At 43.3% G+C, this 19,395-nt stretch overlaps 1 protein-coding gene across 1 annotated transcript; it reads right to left on the bottom strand.

The window, feature by feature from the left end:
- Positions 1-2,634: 2,634 nt before the first annotated feature.
- On the bottom strand, positions 2,635-18,891 carry VOPP1 (vesicular, overexpressed in cancer, prosurvival protein 1). The gene is made up of 4 exons (XM_009574149.1): positions 18,722-18,891; positions 9,290-9,367; positions 7,032-7,168; positions 2,635-3,094 (listed from the first exon to the last, which is right to left on the bottom strand). The coding sequence occupies exons 1-4, from the start codon at positions 18,889-18,891 to the stop codon at positions 2,913-2,915; spliced, it is 567 nt and encodes a 188-aa protein (XP_009572444.1). The 3' UTR covers positions 2,635-2,912.
- Positions 18,892-19,395: the final 504 nt, after the last annotated feature.

A 19,395-nucleotide genomic window follows, 5' to 3' on the forward strand; every position in this document is an offset into this window, starting at 1 on the left:
GCCTGCTGGTGAGAAGTCCTTTCCAGTGGTGCGCCTGTAGCCCATGTTTCGCATCTGGCTTGCTAAAGTGCTGTTGAGTACAAATCTGTCGGTGGCATTAGACGTGCCTCCTCTCCTCCTCTGGACACAAGAGGTCACACTCTTAATTCTACTTGGTAATAGAAAGACCTTTAAACATACAGGTCAGGAAAGAGCAATGAAGAGGGCTACAGATACAGCAACATCCAATCTTACTTTAATAAAATGCATTTCAAAAGAAAGCCAGCACAAGTTTTATGAGCGATAGAAGCTCCCGAGACTGTAGAAAGACCTACTTCTGCTCCATCCATCCTCCAACCTACCAACCGAACCTTGCAAAACATGCAATGCACACTCCGTCAACTTCATATTGTTGATATCACCCTACCGAAAGTTACAGGGCTTCTCCCTTCTTTCTCCCCGCTTCTTTTTTTAAAACTAAGAGAGGAAAAAAAGGGAAAAAATAAAAGAAAACCTAAAAACTTCCAAAAGCGAGGCAACGAGAGGAAAGGCATGTAAACAGTTTGCAAGTAATTCATATGGATGCCTACACAGGTGCCATGTTTTCAAGAGAAGACCAAGCAAGTTTGCTAGCAGGAGTGCATGTTTTGTAAGAGGTAGTAAATAAACTAGCAAATAAACCATCCAGACTTCAGGAAAACTTCACCAGAAGTTGAATTTCAATGTACAGCATAAGCATTCACTATAAAAGGCTTCTATTCGATGTGTCCAGGAAAATGCCCGCTGTCACAGATAAATTTCATAATATAAAAGTACTTAACAACATCTATCTACCAACATGAGATCTGTTGTCATTTCTATTGACAGAAAAAGAAAGGTTGGATTTGCTTTTAAAAAATTATGATGTCGTGCATACACAACCATATTCAGTGACATACGCAGCTTTAAACTTCAAGTGCACACTAATTTAGAAAATAAACAGTTGCAGTGTGCAGATGGACCTAGTAATCATATATAAAATGTACTTTTTTGTTTTCTTAAGTGTCCGCCGAGCCTATACTGCACACACAAAAGTACTTTGCTTTGTCCCTTATTATGATGCACAGTGAGGGAAAGCCTTAGTTACAAGTTCACCCAAGTCAGGTCTGCAGGAATGAGCTCCTCAGCTCCAGATGACTACCAACTCCACCAGCAGCTTTTGGAAACAGTGACCCTTAATCGTTTTTCTGTTAGAGACTCATGTTCATAATAAAAGGGATGCTCTTTTCTGCCAGTTCTGCAAATCCAGCTTGCCGCCTAGGAACAAGTTCTCACAAGCCACTGGTATGCGTTAACAGCACAATAAAGCTCTGTCTCCCTATGCAATCTTTAGATTACTCCAAACCACCTCGGTGACCTCTGTGCCCTGGCTGGAGTGACACAGGAGCAGTCGGTGTATTGGCAGTGAGTAAACGTGCACCCGGAGGACCATATTGGACTCCTAACCCTCAGCTATGCTGTTTCTGCAGGTCATTCAGCAGCAGGTGGTGATGGCATCTTCTTTTTGTCACTCGTTAGTGACATGGCTCTGAATATGCATGAAGGGAGAAGGTCCCATTAGTATGTAGTCATGTCTCAGAGTAGCTTCACATTTTTGCTAGACATAAATGGGTGTGAGAGCCCTCACAGGGAAAGGGGCTCTGTGCTTATTTGAAGATGTTGACTTGTGGTCACTCAGAAAGTCAGCCACGAGCACGAGACGGTGAATTGGGAATCCTGGGGTGGCTCACAGCAAAACGCGTGAAGAGCTAAGAGTCACTGAAAGCCAAACCATCTGCGCATCAGGTCAAGGAACTGCTCTTAAGCACTAGTCCCAAAAAGTTATTTATTTGCCTGACCTAGAGAGGAGAGCAGTTTTACAGATCTGTCACCTGGAGATGACAGCTCTTGGTACTTGGTACTCTGTGGCACCAGCAAGACCATAATGAAAGCTACTATTTCTCAGGGACAGAACTCCCATCAATGTCAAAGGGAGCAAACCTGGAAGTGTGCTCCCATTCCTTCCTACTGTAATTATTTTCCAATTTAGGGAAGAAAACTTACCTACGTATTTCAGTGTTTCTAACCGTTCTGTCGAGAGGCACAAACACTGAGATTATATCTCCTTCTCACTACTGACACTTAGCTCATCGGCTGTTTCACACAATCTCACCATTGGCAAAACAAGGGGAGTCAGGATGCCAATCACACAGGCAGAGTCCAGGTGCTGGCCAAGAAACAGTCAAGTCCTGGTCCTTTGCTTTTAGATGCATCCTTTAAAGTAATGAATCCCTCTTTTCTAGGGCACTTGGCAAAGCCCCTGCCATGACTCGACCAACACTGGTGCTCCAGTCACTCATGGGTTTCTATCACAGCATCTCTGTTGTGCATCAGAACCAAGTTTTATAAGAAAAACATAAATGGAGAAGATGGTGGCCACCATTTCTGGTAAAAGCATTGCCCTACCTCTTCTATTTCTACCCTCTTTCTCTGCCATTTGCCTTATATGAGGGCATTTCTGCGATGGGGTTTTATGAGAGTGCACATCACTCTGGGGTTGCATAAAGAACTGCTATCAGCCTGCCACAATGCAATTAAACCCATGATTGAAATGAACAATAAATAAAGAGAAAGACATAGAGGTTTTAAATATAGGTTTCCATTAAAAGCATTACAAAGACGACTTCTCTCATTTTGAAGACAAAGAAAAAATCCACTTCTACTAAAAAAAAAAAAAAGAAAAAAAATTTAAAAATCACCCCTTTGCAAGTAAGTTTAATGAGGAAAGGTGCAGGGAAGGGAGGGAGAGAGGACTTGGAGAACTAGCAAGTGTTCAAAAGGGTGGATGCCCTCCATCTCGGTCATTTTGCAATGGCACCTTCTTCTCACACAGTCAGGTCAGAGAGCCAGAGTCCTCACGTGGAGGATTTCACCACCTGCTCGTAAGGGGGAGGTGGTGTGTTGCAGTAGGAAGGTGGGGGTGGGTAAACCGGGTTTCCTTGTGGGGAATTGGGCTGGACGTGGAAAGCCATAGCCATGGGATTCATCACAGGTCCACCTGGGTCTGTGTAATATGGCACTCCAGGTTGTTGTGACCCTGAAAGAAAGAGAAGAGGAGAAAAGGTATCAACAACGGCAGAAGCATCAGGCAGCGGTCGTGCTCTTCCAGGGCTTCTGCTCTGCACAGTTGGACAAGCTTTTTCAAAGTGTTCATCAGAGCAAGGACAATGAGCCACCTTTCTCCCATTCCAGAGAAAACCCAGACTTGCAGGATGACATTCACTGCTTGAGACTTCACCAAAAAGTTTCAATTTCACATGCAATGGAAATCATTTAATGAAACAAAGGGCACCAGTGCCCCAAGCGACTACCATTTGAAAGGGAAAACAGCAAGCCCTGCTCAGTTCCCTGGACAGAAAAGCTGCCGTGCCTGTAGAGAGGAGAGCCATGGTATCCCAGATGGACAAAGGGGTTTCCACTGCAGCCCTGACTCAGATGTCAAGTCTTACAAAAGGACTTCACAGGTTATTTTGTAATGTACTGGATCTGCTTGTATGCCAGAGTGCATCTCAAATAGATAATTTCCCTTCAAGGCACAATACGGCTAAGGAATAAACACGTATGAAGCAAAAACCCAAGTTGAAGCCAATTATGGCTAGCTAACACAATGGGACAAAATTGCTTTGCACAGATTAAATTTAGGAAATGATGTTGGAGCTTGCAGGGACAAGGAAAGGAAATGTACGATCAAACGCAAAATTCCTTAGCCGTGACACATGAGGAGTAAACAGAGACTGCTGCCATGAGGAATAACAAAGGTGGCGTGTAACCCTCCTCAGATATCACAGCGGGTGGTGGAGGACAAGTTAATGCAATTCCAGCAATTAAAGTCACAGATTGTCTCTATCTCAAGATGTAAATTAGTTTTCTTCTCTTTCTCTCTGTCTATTTAAATAAAGCTGGACTGGAAAAAAAAAAAATCATGGCTAAGCAACAGGTTTTCTTCTTTTGGTGCTAGTCTGTTTTTCCTACAATGACACAGCCTCTAAGGGATTTTCCACTCAATCATTCCTTTCCGTTACTTAGTGACACTAGGACTCAGTATTGCCACAGAAGGAATACAGGCTTCTTGAAGCTTTAAGCATCCTTTAGTACGTCAAGCATTCAGGAAGGAGCTACATACTGAACCCAAAAACGTGTCCTTACAATATTAAATCAGATGGGTCGAGCCATAAGGCACGGGGATGCAAACTGTCCCAGAGCCTGGGGTGTCTGCCTAGGGAGCTTTGTTTGGACATTCGGGAGCAAAGAGGGCGGAAAGCAGATTGGGAATGCAGCTATTTCCTTCTTAACACAATAATTTTTAACACACCACCACAGTAATTTTTCCTTTTGCCTGTCTGAGCGAAGAGGGCTGCTCCGCAGCCTCTCTTCCTTTGCCGCAGCGACGAGAAGCCCTTGTTCTGCTTCCATGTATAGCGTCAGCATGCAGCTGCAGGAGAGCCAGACTGGGAACAGGAGCCGAGTCTAATACCCTCTTCTGGAGCCTTTTTCTTAAGCATTTTTGTTTTAAAGTTAAATCCTGCCCAGCTCTGCATTTCTGCCGTTTCCATCTGCATGGGGAAATGGGAGAGGTTGAGGTAGCTCACTGCAGCTTGCTCCTTAGGAAAAGAATTATTTTCATTAGAACTTCCACGTATTATTATTAAATTGGTGGGGGGCAAGTGTGGACACCAATCTTTTGAGATATTTTTTCAGTTCGTTAAACCCAGCAGAAAACAACATCTGAATATCAACTTCCTTGTGGGATCAGCTCAGTAAGTATTTGTTAAGGGCCTTCAAAGGGACGCAACCTTTTCTAGCAGTTTGGGGCTATGAACTGACAGTTTGGGGCTATGTAGGCCAGACCTAAAGTGAAAGACACAACCAGGTCTGCAAACTGCTGTTTGTAGGTGAGGCGTTCGATCCATTTTCCCAGTCAGGTCCACTGAAAAAGCACTCCCACCTCCAGGCTGCTGCTGGGATGGCAGAAGATGCTGCCGTTATCACTGCAGGGAAGGAGGGAGATGGGCAAGGAGCCACGATTCAGGGGCTCCACCTCAGCTGTGAACTGGCTACTGCTACCAAATCTGGAAGAGGAGCTAGAGGAAAATGTGAACTTGGTTGACTAGTAATTCCCATTGCTTTTGCTGTTGAATATTTCTAGAATAGTAGAAAAAGTAGAAAAAAAATTTTGGTGGGGTTAGCTTAGAGCCCAAAGCTTTAAGAAACAGTAATAACAGTCTGGAAGCAGGTGGCATAAGCAGGTCACCAAAGGGCTTGTGCTTATTTTATATTTGCCCTCAATTTGCGTTCCATGAAAAACTAAAACCATGCTTTAAAATTAAATCCGGCATTCACCAATCCAGCCAAAGATGCTCTCTGTTCACATAGTTTTGAGGTTATTTTTCAGGCTTAAAAATACAGTTTAGTTAGTTTGGCTCCCTTCCCACTGTTGAAAAATGAATACTCTCTGTGGAAATGCTTCTTCAGTCAAGCAGAAAAAAAGATGCAGAATGGAAGCCCTAAAAAACCCTTAGGATTTAAAAAAAAAGGGTGAATAAAATGTTAGTTTGTGTCTGTAACATCTTTTTATCCATTTAGACCTGTGAGAGAGAGGGGGGAAAATGCATGTTTATGGGTACATGCTTCAGGATGCAAGAAAAGCATTTCCAAAGCCTGCACAAGGCACGTGGGTGTGCAATAGCAGGCATGACAGGGGAGAGAGCCTGAATGCTGCATCTCTGCACAATGCTCGTAGTCACAGCTAGCTAGACGGGGGTTTAAGACACTTTTCTAAGGAGGCTGTCTTGATGCAGCCACAGCATTGCACAGAGATGTAATGGTTCAGAAGACAATTTTTGATAGAGAGGTTTGAGGCACCAAATTTTCAGAGAGATCCCCCTTCTCCTTACAAAATATTCAGCTGTATTTCCACTTCCAAGCCAGTATGAAACAAAAACAAATTGCCAATTCCAAAAAAAGTTGTCAGAAAAGGTAATTATCCTCTGGCTTCAGCTCTCTCTAATACAACACGCAACAAAATGGCAGCCCGGGAGGAAAAGTGTAAGTGTACCAAGCGTGCCTGCATATGTGTGTGTGTGCTTTCGCTGGCACAAATTAGGACCGGCTTATGCAATCTGGAGAATGGTTATAAACGTCTCAGTTTGGCCTTGCTGAGGCAGGGAGAAGGCAAGCACCTGAACGTGCACTCAGATATGATCTCAGCACTGCAGAAGGTCTTCCAGCTAGGGACAGCTGCATTCAAAATGCTCCCATAAGGCACAAACATCTTCTGCTTACAGTTGAGTCTTATTTCGCAGGATTCTCCCAACTGGGACTATCTAACAGCCAGAGGGGAAGAAATAACAAACCTAGAAAGCAGTATTGCCAGAGGAGCCATCACTAAGTAGATGCTCCTGATGCTCACAACCATTACTGACCAGAGAGAGAGCAATCAGACTAAAAAGGGGAGAAGGATGACTTTGCTGCAGAAATACTGTAGTACAGAGCATGAAAGGCAAATCAAAAAGAGAACACTTACAAGATAGCCAGACCATGGAAGAAAAATGTTAGGCTTTCCTTCACCTCTGCCAGATATTATCAACTGTATTTAAAACTCTTTCTTCATGTCACTGTTCATTTTGGATACTTATCATTTTGTCTGTGCTGCAAAGTGAGAACTTGCTAGCCTCCCTCTATGCATGGACACACAGCTGTAAAGATATTAGGAACTACAACAGAAGGGAACTGAAAGTCCTGCCATCCTGGGTTTCAAAAACACTTCTGTACACTGCAGCTGAATTATGCTGTTTGAAAGGCAGAAGACTTCACTCATCACAGGAGACGGCTGCATGGTTTAGTGCAGTGCAATCCCTTGTCCAAATACAACAGTTTCCAAAAACCAAACCAACAAAACCCCCAAACCCACCCTTTTTAAATGCCTTGGCAAATGTAAGAAATTAGTGAAACTTGTTTAATGAGCAGTCTCTGACCTGATGCAGTGTTGACTGGTTGTCTGGTGTAAGACACGTTAAAAGTAGGTTCTTCTACTAGTGGAGGAGGGTACATCCGCCTTCGGATAAAGAAACCAGCTCCACAACAGAACAAAACTCCCATCATCAAAAGGAACCTAGGCAAAGAGAAGAGGGAAGTCAAAACCCACCCGCATTCAGGCAGCTCTCAAACCCAGACTGTTTGTTGAGAGAAACAAGAGTGTCATCTAGCAATCATCAGCCTATGACTTTTATCGGGGTTTCTTAAATAGGTTGTCTCTTGAGAGCAAGTCTATGTCATTTGAGATAGCACTCATGGGGCACTTATGGATATATTATGGACATCTTTAGCAATTAGTACTATCGTCCAACGTTTTCTGGCATGTAAAATACAAATCTGAAACTAAAACATCCTTGAACTTTTGGAAAGTTCAGGTTCATACCTGACCTTTGCCACCAGGATGCTGAACTGAAATTCCTAGTCGGTACAGTTTTAAACTGCGTATCTTGGACACAAGCTTCACACTTACAGCATCGAGGCTGGCCAAGAGGTTTGTGGGGGACAAACAAACTGCGTATCTTGGACACAAGCTTCGCACTTACAGCATCAAGGCTGGCCAAGAGGTTTGTGGGGGACAAAGAGGAATGCTATTCTGCAGTTGCCCTTAAAAGAAGATTCTTAGATGTTCTTAAATTACTCGATGCTAATTTTGTCTTCCATGGGCAATATGGTAGCTGGCATTTAAGCTCACGCCATAAGACTGAAGCATTCAGCACTGAAGATGACAAGCTTTGCTTTGTGCTTCCTAGACGGGACATACATTTCTCAAGGAAAAAGACATCACTTTGTTTCAGTTCTTCTCTTCTCAGCTCTTTTTCTGACCTGACTAAACTGTCCTCATCATTCCCTTGCCCTGGTGCTGTGGAAACAGGCACATGCAGCAAGGGCACGTCAGAAGATTTTGTTCTTCAGACAGTGGCTTTCACTGTGTTTCCTTGATTAGTCAGCAGACTGATGCAAGCTCCCGTAAACCCAAATGGTTCTTTTGCCTGTAATTGCCACCTCATTTCAGGGCCCTTTACTGGAAGACAATGACAACTGTGCTCTTTTGGAAGGGATGGAAGTTGGCCAAAGGCAAGCCTACACACCATGCTTATCTCCTCTGGAGCATTCCCAGGTGCTCAAGAGGAAGAGTGTGACACTGCATAGCAGCGAGAGGTATTTCATGCAAAGGGTCAAATTCTGTTCTTGTCTGTACGGTGGAAATGAGAGCAGAAGGAGGTCCTGTTTCCCTGAGCCAATATTAATACATTCCCTTTTGGCAGCGTTCCTGCAAAGGATTTGTTCTGAACAGAAAAACAGAGATTTACGATGTCACCCCAGGGATTGAGATGCAGAGCTCCTCAGTTATATCAGTAAGGATTGCACACTGAAATCCCACAGTCAGCTTGGGGAAATCACTGTATTATAGTATATATCAGGCTTCTGTTTTTCAGTGTTTATTTGTTTCAATTTTGAAGGCTTTTTTTTTAAGCAGTCTTCAAATTCTAATAAAAATGCCTGAAATCAGGTTTTCTAGGAGATCTTTTGCTTCCTGTCTACTGTAATGAGAAGGTTTTACTCAGGTGCTTTCTTAAACTCCTCTCCAAAACGAATTTACCTTATTTTTTAAATTATATATATAACAGTGATTAGTCTAAGCTTTATCCAGATTACTGACCTGCTGGTTTCACAAGCTCAAATCTTTCTGCCTTCTTTTCTCTTGCTGTCATCTCCAGTGAAATCCTCATAGTCATAAATGTACTTCTCCTCCTTTTTAATTGAAGCCTCAATTCGGCTGGCAAGAATGTCTTAAACTCTGTCTAAATGCACAGTCCATCTTATACAATCCTCTTTTAAAAGCGAGTGCCCCCAAAAAATGGACAAACACTGCTGCTTGGTAGTAGCTGGGACAGGCATAAGGAATTCAGCAATTTTGCATAAAAGTGGGACCGCTGCCTGTACAGACCAGCAGGATGTAGAAGCAGAAAAGGTCAACCTGACACAAGTAACCTCCTTTTCCAGTGTTTTCTCACTACATCGGGAGAATTTTATAAGCAAAAAAACAAAGTCCTTGCCTTTATATGTACACATATACATTACTGCATACTTGTACCTACTTTACTTTAAAATACTAGGGCTGGCAATACCCTGATTTAAGTCCTACAAACAAGACAAGAACAGGACAAACATAAAATTCCCAGATGCCCTGACCTACCAAAAATACCACAGTCGCTGGATAGAGAGAGCTCTTACACAGCATCTTGAACCACAGCAATCCTCATAGGAGCGACATCTGCAGAGAAATAAAGAGAAAAGGGCGTTAGGGGAGTGGTTGTCACTCCGATTGAAATGGCATCCCCAACTCTGACGCTGCTTGCACCCCTGCCCAAGGCATTATTTAGGACATTGCCATGAACCTGGGAGGTAAAGCCTCCTGGAAGTGTTCAAGGTCAGGTTGGACGGGGCTTTGAGCAACCTGATCTAGTGAAAGATGTCCCTGCCCATGGCAGGGGGGTTGGACAGGGTGATCTTTAAAGGACTTTTCCAACCCAAACCATTCTGTGGGTCTATGAATAACAACAGACTACCCTTGGCTGGATAAAGTTGTCAATTATATGTACACATCCATGGCACAGCTCTATCACTATTCAGGAACTTTTTGCATGTTATTGAAACTACCTTCCTATATACTTCTTTTAAAGCCACTTCAAAAAGACTGAACGTAGTGTTTAAGTCTATATAAAAGGACATGTTACAAAGAAAAGCAGTATTACTGTGTTTTCTTTCACAGTAAATGAACACTGCAGACCTCAAACATGAGCCATTTGGGGTTTTATTCACTGCACCAAACAAGAATTGCAAGGTCAAAACTGCCAGATCACTCATTCTTTTCAAATCGACAGCTTCCAAACAGAGAAACCACCAAGTGCAGAGAAAGCTTCAAGCATACTGTTATTTGCAAGTTTAATGTCATTTTTTGCTTCTCAGAAGTTGCACTGGACTGCAACTGCCAACAACTCCCGTTATTTAAGTAGGCTTTCCTCTAAAAAACCCCCCACATTTAAAATTAATATTTCATATGGAGTAGAACCATTTTAAAGATATTATAGCACCAGCCACTGTAAGCACAAGGTACCACTTCACTAAAAGGTAGCACATATATTAACAGCTACCTCTGAACAATTTCTATGGTAACTGCCATTTCCCACACCAATGAAACATATTTAGTAGGAAAAAGGACAGAGGCAACACAGAAGCTATGGTATGTGACAGACTTAGATGAAAACATTCAGATTAGCATATCGACACACCAAAAGAAAAGAGGAGGTTACCACAACTGGATCAATCTTTTTAAGTGTGTTCACAGCTATATGCTCAATGCACAGATTTAATTAAGCACCTGATTTTGGAAAATTTGCCCAACTGCATGACTGTGCTCCCATATTTGTATGCAGAGCTAAAAAAAAAAAATCAATTGGATAATTGTACAGACAATTACACATTTACAAGCTCAATTAACAAGCCTTCACTCACAAAATATGTCAAGTCACACAGGCTTCAGCCTCTAATTGGGGCCAGAGGAGGATGCTCTATGGATACATAATCAGTTGTTTTGCAAGTGAAAACAGTTACATGCTCTTTGATGACAAGTAGGCAGGATTTATTTAAGCAAGCCGGAGGATCTGACATGATCAGCATGGCAAGGTCCATTAATATACTCAGGCACCCAGTCTGAGACTCAAGCAGAGTAAGTTGTTCAGGCCAAAAGACAAAACACCCACTTTGCTGTCCCTGAACCTGAAAGTGTCCCAGTTTCCAACCTTTCTTCTTTAAAGCTTGCCAGGACCCTAACAACTGCTCATACTCAAAGCTGCCAGATCTCACAAAACTACTAATAAGACTTAGCAAGTAAGCATTAACTTGAGTCCCATCGGGACCAAGAAATTAAGCATCCCTCCATGCTCCCCAAGTGGATCAACCCAACATGAGCTTTCAAGATATATGTTAAATGCATGGACAGAAACAGGCCCCTTATGAAATGGGGTGGCAGCCGCTGCCTTCTGTTAAAACAGTGGTCATGGTACCCCTTTTGCCCTTTAACACACTGCGTGGTTGGAGCACTTCATCCATGTTGATGGGCACTTGCTCCTTTCGCTGATGTTGCACAGCAAGGACTTTTTAAGGCTTGTCGGGCCAGAAAAGCAGAGCCAGGGCCAGGAAACAGAACCCGTAAATCTAGAAGGAAGGAGGTGGAGGTGGCAACTGAACGTCGATCTCTTCCTTTGTGGGCAACCTGTGCTAGCAAATAAAAAAGCTTCCCACCCACTCCTGCGGTTCGACGTTTTAAAAGAAAGAGCCACAATCACATCCATGAAAGAAAGGGAAGGAGTTCCCAACATCACTGGGGGACTGCCCTTTTGTGGCCTTTCTTGAAGCAAGTAAGGCCAAATTATAGAAGGATTTTAGGGATGCGAGCAGTCTTTATCTCTGCCTCCACACACTGGCTCTGTCAGCCCAGACACCTACACCCGGCCACAAGCAGGACGGGGAGCAGATGCGCCAGGCAGGCCTCTGGTGCCATGTCCCAGATCAAGCCCCAAGAGCCGAACTTGTATTAAAAGCTCAACTAAAACAGAGAGCCCAGGGAGGCTGCACGTACGCCTCCCTCGTGCCCACCCTTGCCTTGCTTATTTTGCATCTGTTTCCTCCAGAGCCAGAAGAGATGGGAAAAGGCTATTTTGAAATATATAATTATGATCGTTCAAACCACCAAAATTAAAACAGCATCTGTATGGTGAGCCTAGTACGTGAATTTACTTTTTATTTTTAATCTCCAAATTGTCCAGGCTACATATCGGCACCATTTTTTAAGCCTCAGTGGCTTAGCTTTTCTTCCTGCAAAAGAGGACTAAAGTACCAGCTGGAAGACAGCAAGGCTCAACTGCTGAATGTTTATGAAGCTCCTGAGACCACTGAATGGCAAACAAACAGGCCATCAAAGAGAAGTTTCATGTCCTACACGGATGACTGCACTTTCAAATAGCCAAAAACCATGATGCAAAGGCTCGAGGAGTCTCTCACTACAGCTGTGTTTAGAGAAGCTCCATTTTACAACAGCCAGTAAGCTTTCCAAGGCAACTCATCCAAGGCTAAGCACTGTATTTGCTGGGTGGATCTGTGAAGCTAAATCAGTATCATGACCTCGAGGGAAATCCCTTTCAGATCTGACACTAGTAACCCTTTCACTTTTACCCATAAAACCAAACGGGCGCTGATTCTGTGTGCCTGCAAGTATAGACACAGGTACCCGTATGTAGGAGCCTGGAATCAAGGATGATACCATGATTACAACCTGCTGTTTGTATTCCCCAGCAGCGCCAAAAAAGAGTGGAAGAACAAACGGCCTGTTTGCTGATACTGCCGTCAGGGTACCGCAGAAACCCTGCTGATCTCTTGTTCTTCATTCAATGCACTATGAAAAAACAACACAACTTCTGCCAACATCGATCCCAATTACAAGAAAATTAACTTACTTACAAAAGCCATATTTATTAGCAGGCAAAAGGCAACAATAAAATCAGCTTATTAATGGAGTAACATACAAGCTTAAGTATAATCAGTCTTCGACGTACTATCTATTATTGCCTGACAGCAAATCCCAGCAGAATTAAGACCCTGGTTCAGAAAAAACAATTAAGCACACACACATATATTTATTGAATTGATATGCATATCCTTTAAATTACACTTCTGCTTTGGCTCTGCTTAACGGCGAAGGACTGGTTGTGCCCAATGCCAGTTGCAGAAGAACGAGCCTTACTATCGATCTGAACTGGACAGAGCCCATCTCCTACAGAAGACATTTCTAAAGACAATTTCCCTCTTTCACACATCAACGATGATCCTGAGAACTGCCCTTCCCTAAGGCAATGCTTGTTTCATAGATCAAAATTCAACCCATTATGTAGGGTAAGACATGATCCATTAGTTACTCTGCTAATCTGCAACTTCACCAAGCAGACAGTCTCTCTTTTGAAAACTGTCTGCAATGTGATTTATGATTTAGAAGGTACATCTTTTCATTCATAATTCAGTAGAGTGAAATGAATGCATCTGCATGTCCAATGACTTGCACTGCTAGCACACCACGGAACTGCTGTGTCAGAGATCAAAGTTACACTGCATGTCAGATCACAGCGACAAGCTTTTTGTATGGGTTCACACTTAAATCATGATGCTGAACTACTTTCCTTAATGGACAAGCAAAGCACAAAGTTTCACGTAAGGGTATACGGTATGACCCAAACCCCACAAACAAACCCTGTACTTGCATGCCTTCTGTGGATAATAACTGTTCAATGAAATGGTCCAGAAGCTCTTTTCCATTTCTACCTGCATCTACATAGCTGAACAAGTCCCTTCTTAACAGAGATGCTGCAGGAAAGAACTGCATCTAAAAATAATTCTCTGACTTGCACTTGCTGAAAACTGGAGAAATTAAAGAGCTAAAGCAAGGATTACAGTCTTCAGCAGACTGTATAGCCACAGTTGTCCGACAACATTCCCTGTCCTCACCCAGCATGGGTATTCTCCACCAACGCCATCCCTTTGAAATGCAGGCTGTAGTGTTCTTAGGTTTCCTCTCTAGACCGTTTGCATCATATGTGCCAAAACCTGATTTAACATTTAAGATGTTTGATTAGCAATGTCTTTTGGAAGAGTAGAACAAAACATAAATTGTTAATCCACGTGTAGTGTCAGAAACCCTACTGCAGACACAGGGACAGAGGATAGAAGGGTGAAAGAAAACCACAAACTCCCCACAACAACCAGACACAGTAAACTGCATGATTTCCAACCACGTCCTATAGACAAGCATGACTTTAATTCCAAAAAAGGCTGCATGTCAGTGAGAGGTTAAACGATTGCTGCATGTATGTAAGGTCTATGAAGCAAACTGGGATTGACTGGAATACAAGAAGCACTGGCAGTTTTTTAAATGGGGGGGAACAAAAGGGAGCCAGGAAGTTCAGTAAAGGAAGGTGTAGCAAGAGACCAAAACTAAGAACAGAAGAGAAAGATTTTGGGGGGATGGCTAGTAGCATCAGATGAAGCTAAGGGAGTCCCAGCTGTGGTCCTAACACTGGCACAGGCAAAAGACCAGAAGGAGAACCACAAGTGCTCACAAGAAGGGATGGACAGCTGAAGACTGGGTCACCTCCAGGCAGACTCAATGCTGAGCCCTCAAAGCCAGAAGGCTCAGGTCTGCTTACCATTGAACAGATGAAAGCAGACAGCTAAGTGTGCATATGTATTTACTTGTTCTAGGACAAAGAAGTTTAAAAAAAAAAAAAGGATAAGAAAAAGAACAAGAAAAAAGATTTAATCTGCTTGGAACTCAGCTGCCAGGATACAGTGATGCTGAACAGAGAAAAATCAAACGAGCCATGAAACAAAAAGAAAAACAAAGCAGGCAACCACCACAAAGTGACTAGTGGAAACAACTCTGATGAAGCTCAGAGTCTTGGCTGTGCTATGAATGAGGAGTAATGCCATTGAGTTCAACAGGACTACACTGCCACAAGATTCAGAATTAGACCTGAAGGATGAGGAATGAGGAAGAAGATCAATAGAAAGCATACCAAGTAACTGAAAGAGAGGGAGTTATTTTTCTACCAAGTTTATTTCACCATTGATTAATTCATTTCAGACCATTCTGCATGTGCATTTCCCTATAAAAAAGCAGTTTTCAAAGCAAAGCCATTGCCTGTACTGCTGTGTAAGGAAAGACTCGGGTTATTAACTGCATACATGGGGAAGACCATCAGAGAAGTGGAGGAGCTTAACGCTACAAGCATGGTGGAGACGTTATTCCAAGGAATCCATATTGCTACAGCAGCCCACTGAGCATGGAAATTGAAACACAGAGACCAACTCTGCACTCAGGAGTCCCACCTAACTATTTCTGAGTCCCTAAGTGCTTTAATCTCTCTCCAGAAAGACACTGAAAGACAAAGGCTACATCCCTCCACTGGCATTCACTTAAATGCTTGAGGAGCAGTAACACGAGCAATGTCTTTGGCTGGTGGAGCAGAGTGATAGGCAACATCTGCCTTCCAGCCTTGGTCTTAGAGCTGGTTGTGTCCCCTTGGCATGTCTGTGTACACGGCCTAATTTTCAGCAGGGACACAACTCCACCACAGTTACCTGCAGTCACAGGTTCTCTGCACCCAAAAACATTTCTTTTCTTTTCTTATACATAGCAAAGGTGATCCCTCAGTGCATGCAAGAACAGTGCCTTGTAAAATGTAGCTCTGATTTTGGCGAATATATATATACATATATAACAAATATAACTGCTTCATAGATGAACGCAGTCATGACCTCAGTGGAACATCTGTACTTGAGAGTAAAACACTGCTGCTGGTACCCAGGAGAGCACTAGAGATGTAGTTACCCAGGCACTTGATAAATCACTCAGCCCTTAACTACCTTAGAAAACGTAAGGCAAAAAGGAGGGAAGGGGCTTGTCAGGTCATTTTTTCTACAGAGTAGAAACAACAGAGACAGAAACAATATTTGCTCAGATTAGATTCCTGTCTGCTCTAACACAACTAAAATCTCCTACAATGAGACAAGACACTTGGCTCCTGTCCTTCACACAGACATGAAAAACAAGAGCAGGCAACAGCTAAAAAAGGGATTGTTTCTCAATTATTCTTTGGGTGAAAAGCCTATAAACACCGTCTCTGTGCAAGAACTCAGCAGAATATGGTAAATCCTCCCCCACTTCTGATGGGATGAGAAGTATTTACTCAGCTGCTCCTATCAAACCGACCTTTCTACAAACCTGCTACCCAATGACTTGCCATAACCCCAGCCCTCTCTTCTCAGAGCCCAAGAGGAAAGCCACCCTACTCTCCTTGGGACAATCCTTGTTGTCTGTAAAGGCAGCAAGTCTCACCACATGGCTTTCTGGCCAGCACATAGAAATTTTCTTTGTTCCTCCTGTGGCAGAACCTAGCAAGAATTCCTGTAGTTTGGTCTTCGTCCAGTGGCAGTATATGGTACCTTAAATAGCCATTTTTCAATGTAGGCTGCAGGCCTTTCTTTCACAGAACAAAGCAGAGAAACAGCATAGCTTAAGGCTCTGGCAAAAGTAAGCCATAGATAATCTGTATGACGAGTTTTAATTTTCTGGAGGTGGAATTGTAAATTTCTCACACCAACAGGAATGAGGACTTATAGTTAATCATCAGGCCCCTTATTAAATACACGATTAGCTCTTCATATCTCAAGCTGCTCCCAGTGGGCGAGCAGTCCTACTGCATCTAAACACTGCTTTAGGAGATTATAAGCCATCTGCTGGCAGGGGGCGATGGGTGTTCAAGAATTTGCTATCTACCTGAATTTAACATACTAATGCATAGCAAATCTTTTTTCTTCTCCAAGCCAGTGCAGGAGCATACACAGAGAAGGACACAGATACTAATGGCCAACAGTTAGGCGCCACCAAGTCTTTCAAAATTTTAATTCAGGGTCTCCCTATCCAAAAAGGGTTAGAAGCTTCAAGGTGACTTTGGGGTCAAGTGCTCCTTGATGCTGTCCACTGGAGCTCAAACCAGGTACAAGTCTTTCTGTCCCACTGACAGGAAGCCAGAAGAAATTCCTTCTCAGCCTCACATTAAGGTTCTTGCCCAGGACACGGAAGAGTTAATGCTCTGATGAATATTTCAAGTCAAACAGCCCCAACAGGAAAAACTCATAATAAGCCACAACTGTGGTTATTGCATCCTCTGGAAATGAGAGGGGTGTGGGACTGGGTTCCCTCCTCCACCTCAGCCAGAGCAGAGTCTGGTTTCAGAGGAATACTCCACTGGAAGACAGAGACTGCCCCCCTTTCCTCCCTCCTCTCCTCTCTCAGAATAGGCTGTCTACGCCTGGTCAGCCAGCAACTCCAATATTGTTCAGAGCTTCAAATCTCAAATGAGGTCAGTCACCTGCTTGATTGCCTGTGAAGACTGAGATATTAAATCCCTCTCCCCTTCTCAAGACTCACTGCTAGCAAGTTGAGTTGGTTGTTAGTTTGATAACCTAATTCTCCCCAGGTTGTGCATTGGACAACCGATCCATCGAAGCAAATTCAAGTGCTTGGCAAGGCATCTAGTGGCTGGGTGACTACAGCAGTCGGGACTACAACCTCAACAAATCCATCAACATCAAGGGAATAGCCCCTTATTTGAAGCAAGGAATATACCACCTTAAGGGCACAGACTATTGAAGCTAGTTGTGATGTTTTGTACCTTTATTGTTTAAGGCCACACAGGATTGAGCAATGGTGGTGGGTTTTTGTTGCCTTTATACACAGATGGTCTGATAATTACGGCTGTCTTCCTTCACGATACAAACTGTGCACTTACGTTCTTGCGTTGAACTACATATGCAAACAGGCCCTTCCTGTGGCTGCTCACTGCTAAATTGGTGGCCCTGGCCCGAATCCAGGTCTCCGTTTCTGTATGGTGCCAGCCATTCAAGACGCCTGCAAGCGTGCAAAACTACTACGCTGCCTCCCCTCTCCCTCCTCCATGCTGGCTTCAAATCAAATGGAAGAATAAATCAACAGCTAGATTACTGCCCTAAGCACACACCTGCTGACACTTCATGCGGCTGTAATTGCAATGGGAAAGCTAAGTGTATCATCAGGAAAGCCAACTTAATTAAAAGCAGTAAACATAACAGGATGTGGAGCACAGAAAGTAGCTCCCATCATGCAACATGCCCTGTGTCTAGACTGGGGGGTTTTCCCAGCCTCTTGTACACACATTGATGGAAGAAGCACTCTCTAAGCTATCTGAATAACAGCAAGAGAAAAATCACTTTTTTATTGTTTTCATCTGGAACATTTTGCAGGTTCTTGGTAACGCACAATATTATTATAGCCTGACCACCAAGCACATAAGGGCTTACATTCAAAACCCAGATGAATACGACTGTGTGTTAAACACAATAAAATTTAATCTGCAAAGGAAGAGAAGTGTGTAGAAATGCTCTAGAAATGTATTTCAAAAACCGTGAAAACCCACAAACTGAATACAATCAGCATTCTTCTCCAAAACAAGAAGAATCGACTGTTCCCATGTAGGGCAGAAACATGTTTTAAACATGAAGAATATTAGCAAACATCGCTTTTTTAGGTTTACATTAATGTTCTTATACTAATTCTAAATGAAAAGTTAAACAGATTTAATCAACATAAAATAAATGTGTACACGTGCAGCGCTCTGCTGTATGCAGTAAACCACTTTCTATGGCAGAAACATATCAGCCTAAAAATACAGCACTTCCATCTGCACATGCTTTTAACATTAATTCAGGTCCTGCTTCAGATAACAAGAATTAGAAGAGGTTACAAGATGGCACTCCCCTCTCCCTCTGTTCTTCACATACTTGCCAGCAGCAAATTTTCTTCCAGAGAAAGTTTCTTTCTGGAGGTCTTTCACCTAGTAGCACAACAGTGACCAGTCAAAACATACTTATATAGGGAACCCATGGCTGAGCTCCAATGCAAAAAGTTGGCATTCAGGAGGTGGAAGCAGGTACAGGCTACCAAGGAGGTGTGATGTTAGGAAAGCCAGACCTCACTTACAACTGATACTTGCAAGGGACACCAAGTGCAGCAAGAAGAGCTTCTACCACTACACTGGCAGTGGATGGTATCTGTGGACAAGCTGGAGAGCAGCAGATGTCATTTATCTCAACTTCAGCAAGGCTTTCCACACTGTCTTCCACAATATTCTTGTACCCAAGTTCAAACATTACGGTCTGGACAGGCGGACAGCTAGGATGGCTAAAAAAAACCTGGTTGGATGATGGGGATCAGAGGGCAGTGGTCAATGGGTCACACTCTCCCTAGAGAGTATGAAGCAATCGCTGGTAGTACCACAGAGGTCTGGACCTCTCTTGTTGACAAGCGTGTTGCTGGAATTGGTGATAGAGTACTCTCACCAAGTTGGGAGATGGCACCAAACAGGGGATCAGTCAGTGAGCTCAAGGGCAGGGCTACCACTGAAAGATCTAGTCTGGTTGGAGGAATGGCCTGACAGGAACCTCATGAAATTGAACAAAACCAAATGCAAAGTCTTTCCTGTGGGAAGGATGAACATCTTGCTGGCTGTGGAGCAGCTCTGCTGAAAAAGCCCTAGGGGTCATGGTAGACACCAAGCTGAACATAAGCCAGCAGTGTGCCATGACAACAATAAAGGCCAACAGATCCTGGACTGTGTCAACAGAAGCCTAGCCAGTGGATCAAGGGAAACAATA

The sequence above is a fragment of the Fulmarus glacialis genome, unplaced genomic scaffold, assembly GCF_000690835.1.
Source record: "Fulmarus glacialis isolate BGI_N327 unplaced genomic scaffold, ASM69083v1 scaffold2683, whole genome shotgun sequence".
NCBI lineage: Eukaryota > Metazoa > Chordata > Aves > Procellariiformes > Procellariidae > Fulmarus > Fulmarus glacialis.

Bases quoted from the DNA above. Each gene is read 5' to 3' on its own strand.
- VOPP1 (XM_009574149.1), bottom strand. From the start codon at position 18,891: ATGTTTGAACTTGGGTACAAGAATATTGTGGAAGACAGTGTGGAAAGC. The intron at 9,368-18,721 runs GTAAGTGAGGTC...ATTTCTCTGCAG, and splicing joins GTCCCTTGCAAGTATCAGTT to ATGTCGCTCCTATGAGGATT. The intron at 3,095-7,031 runs GTCAGAGACTGC...TCTTTCTTTCAG, and splicing joins ACCAGTCAACACTGCATCAG to GGTCACAACAACCTGGAGTG.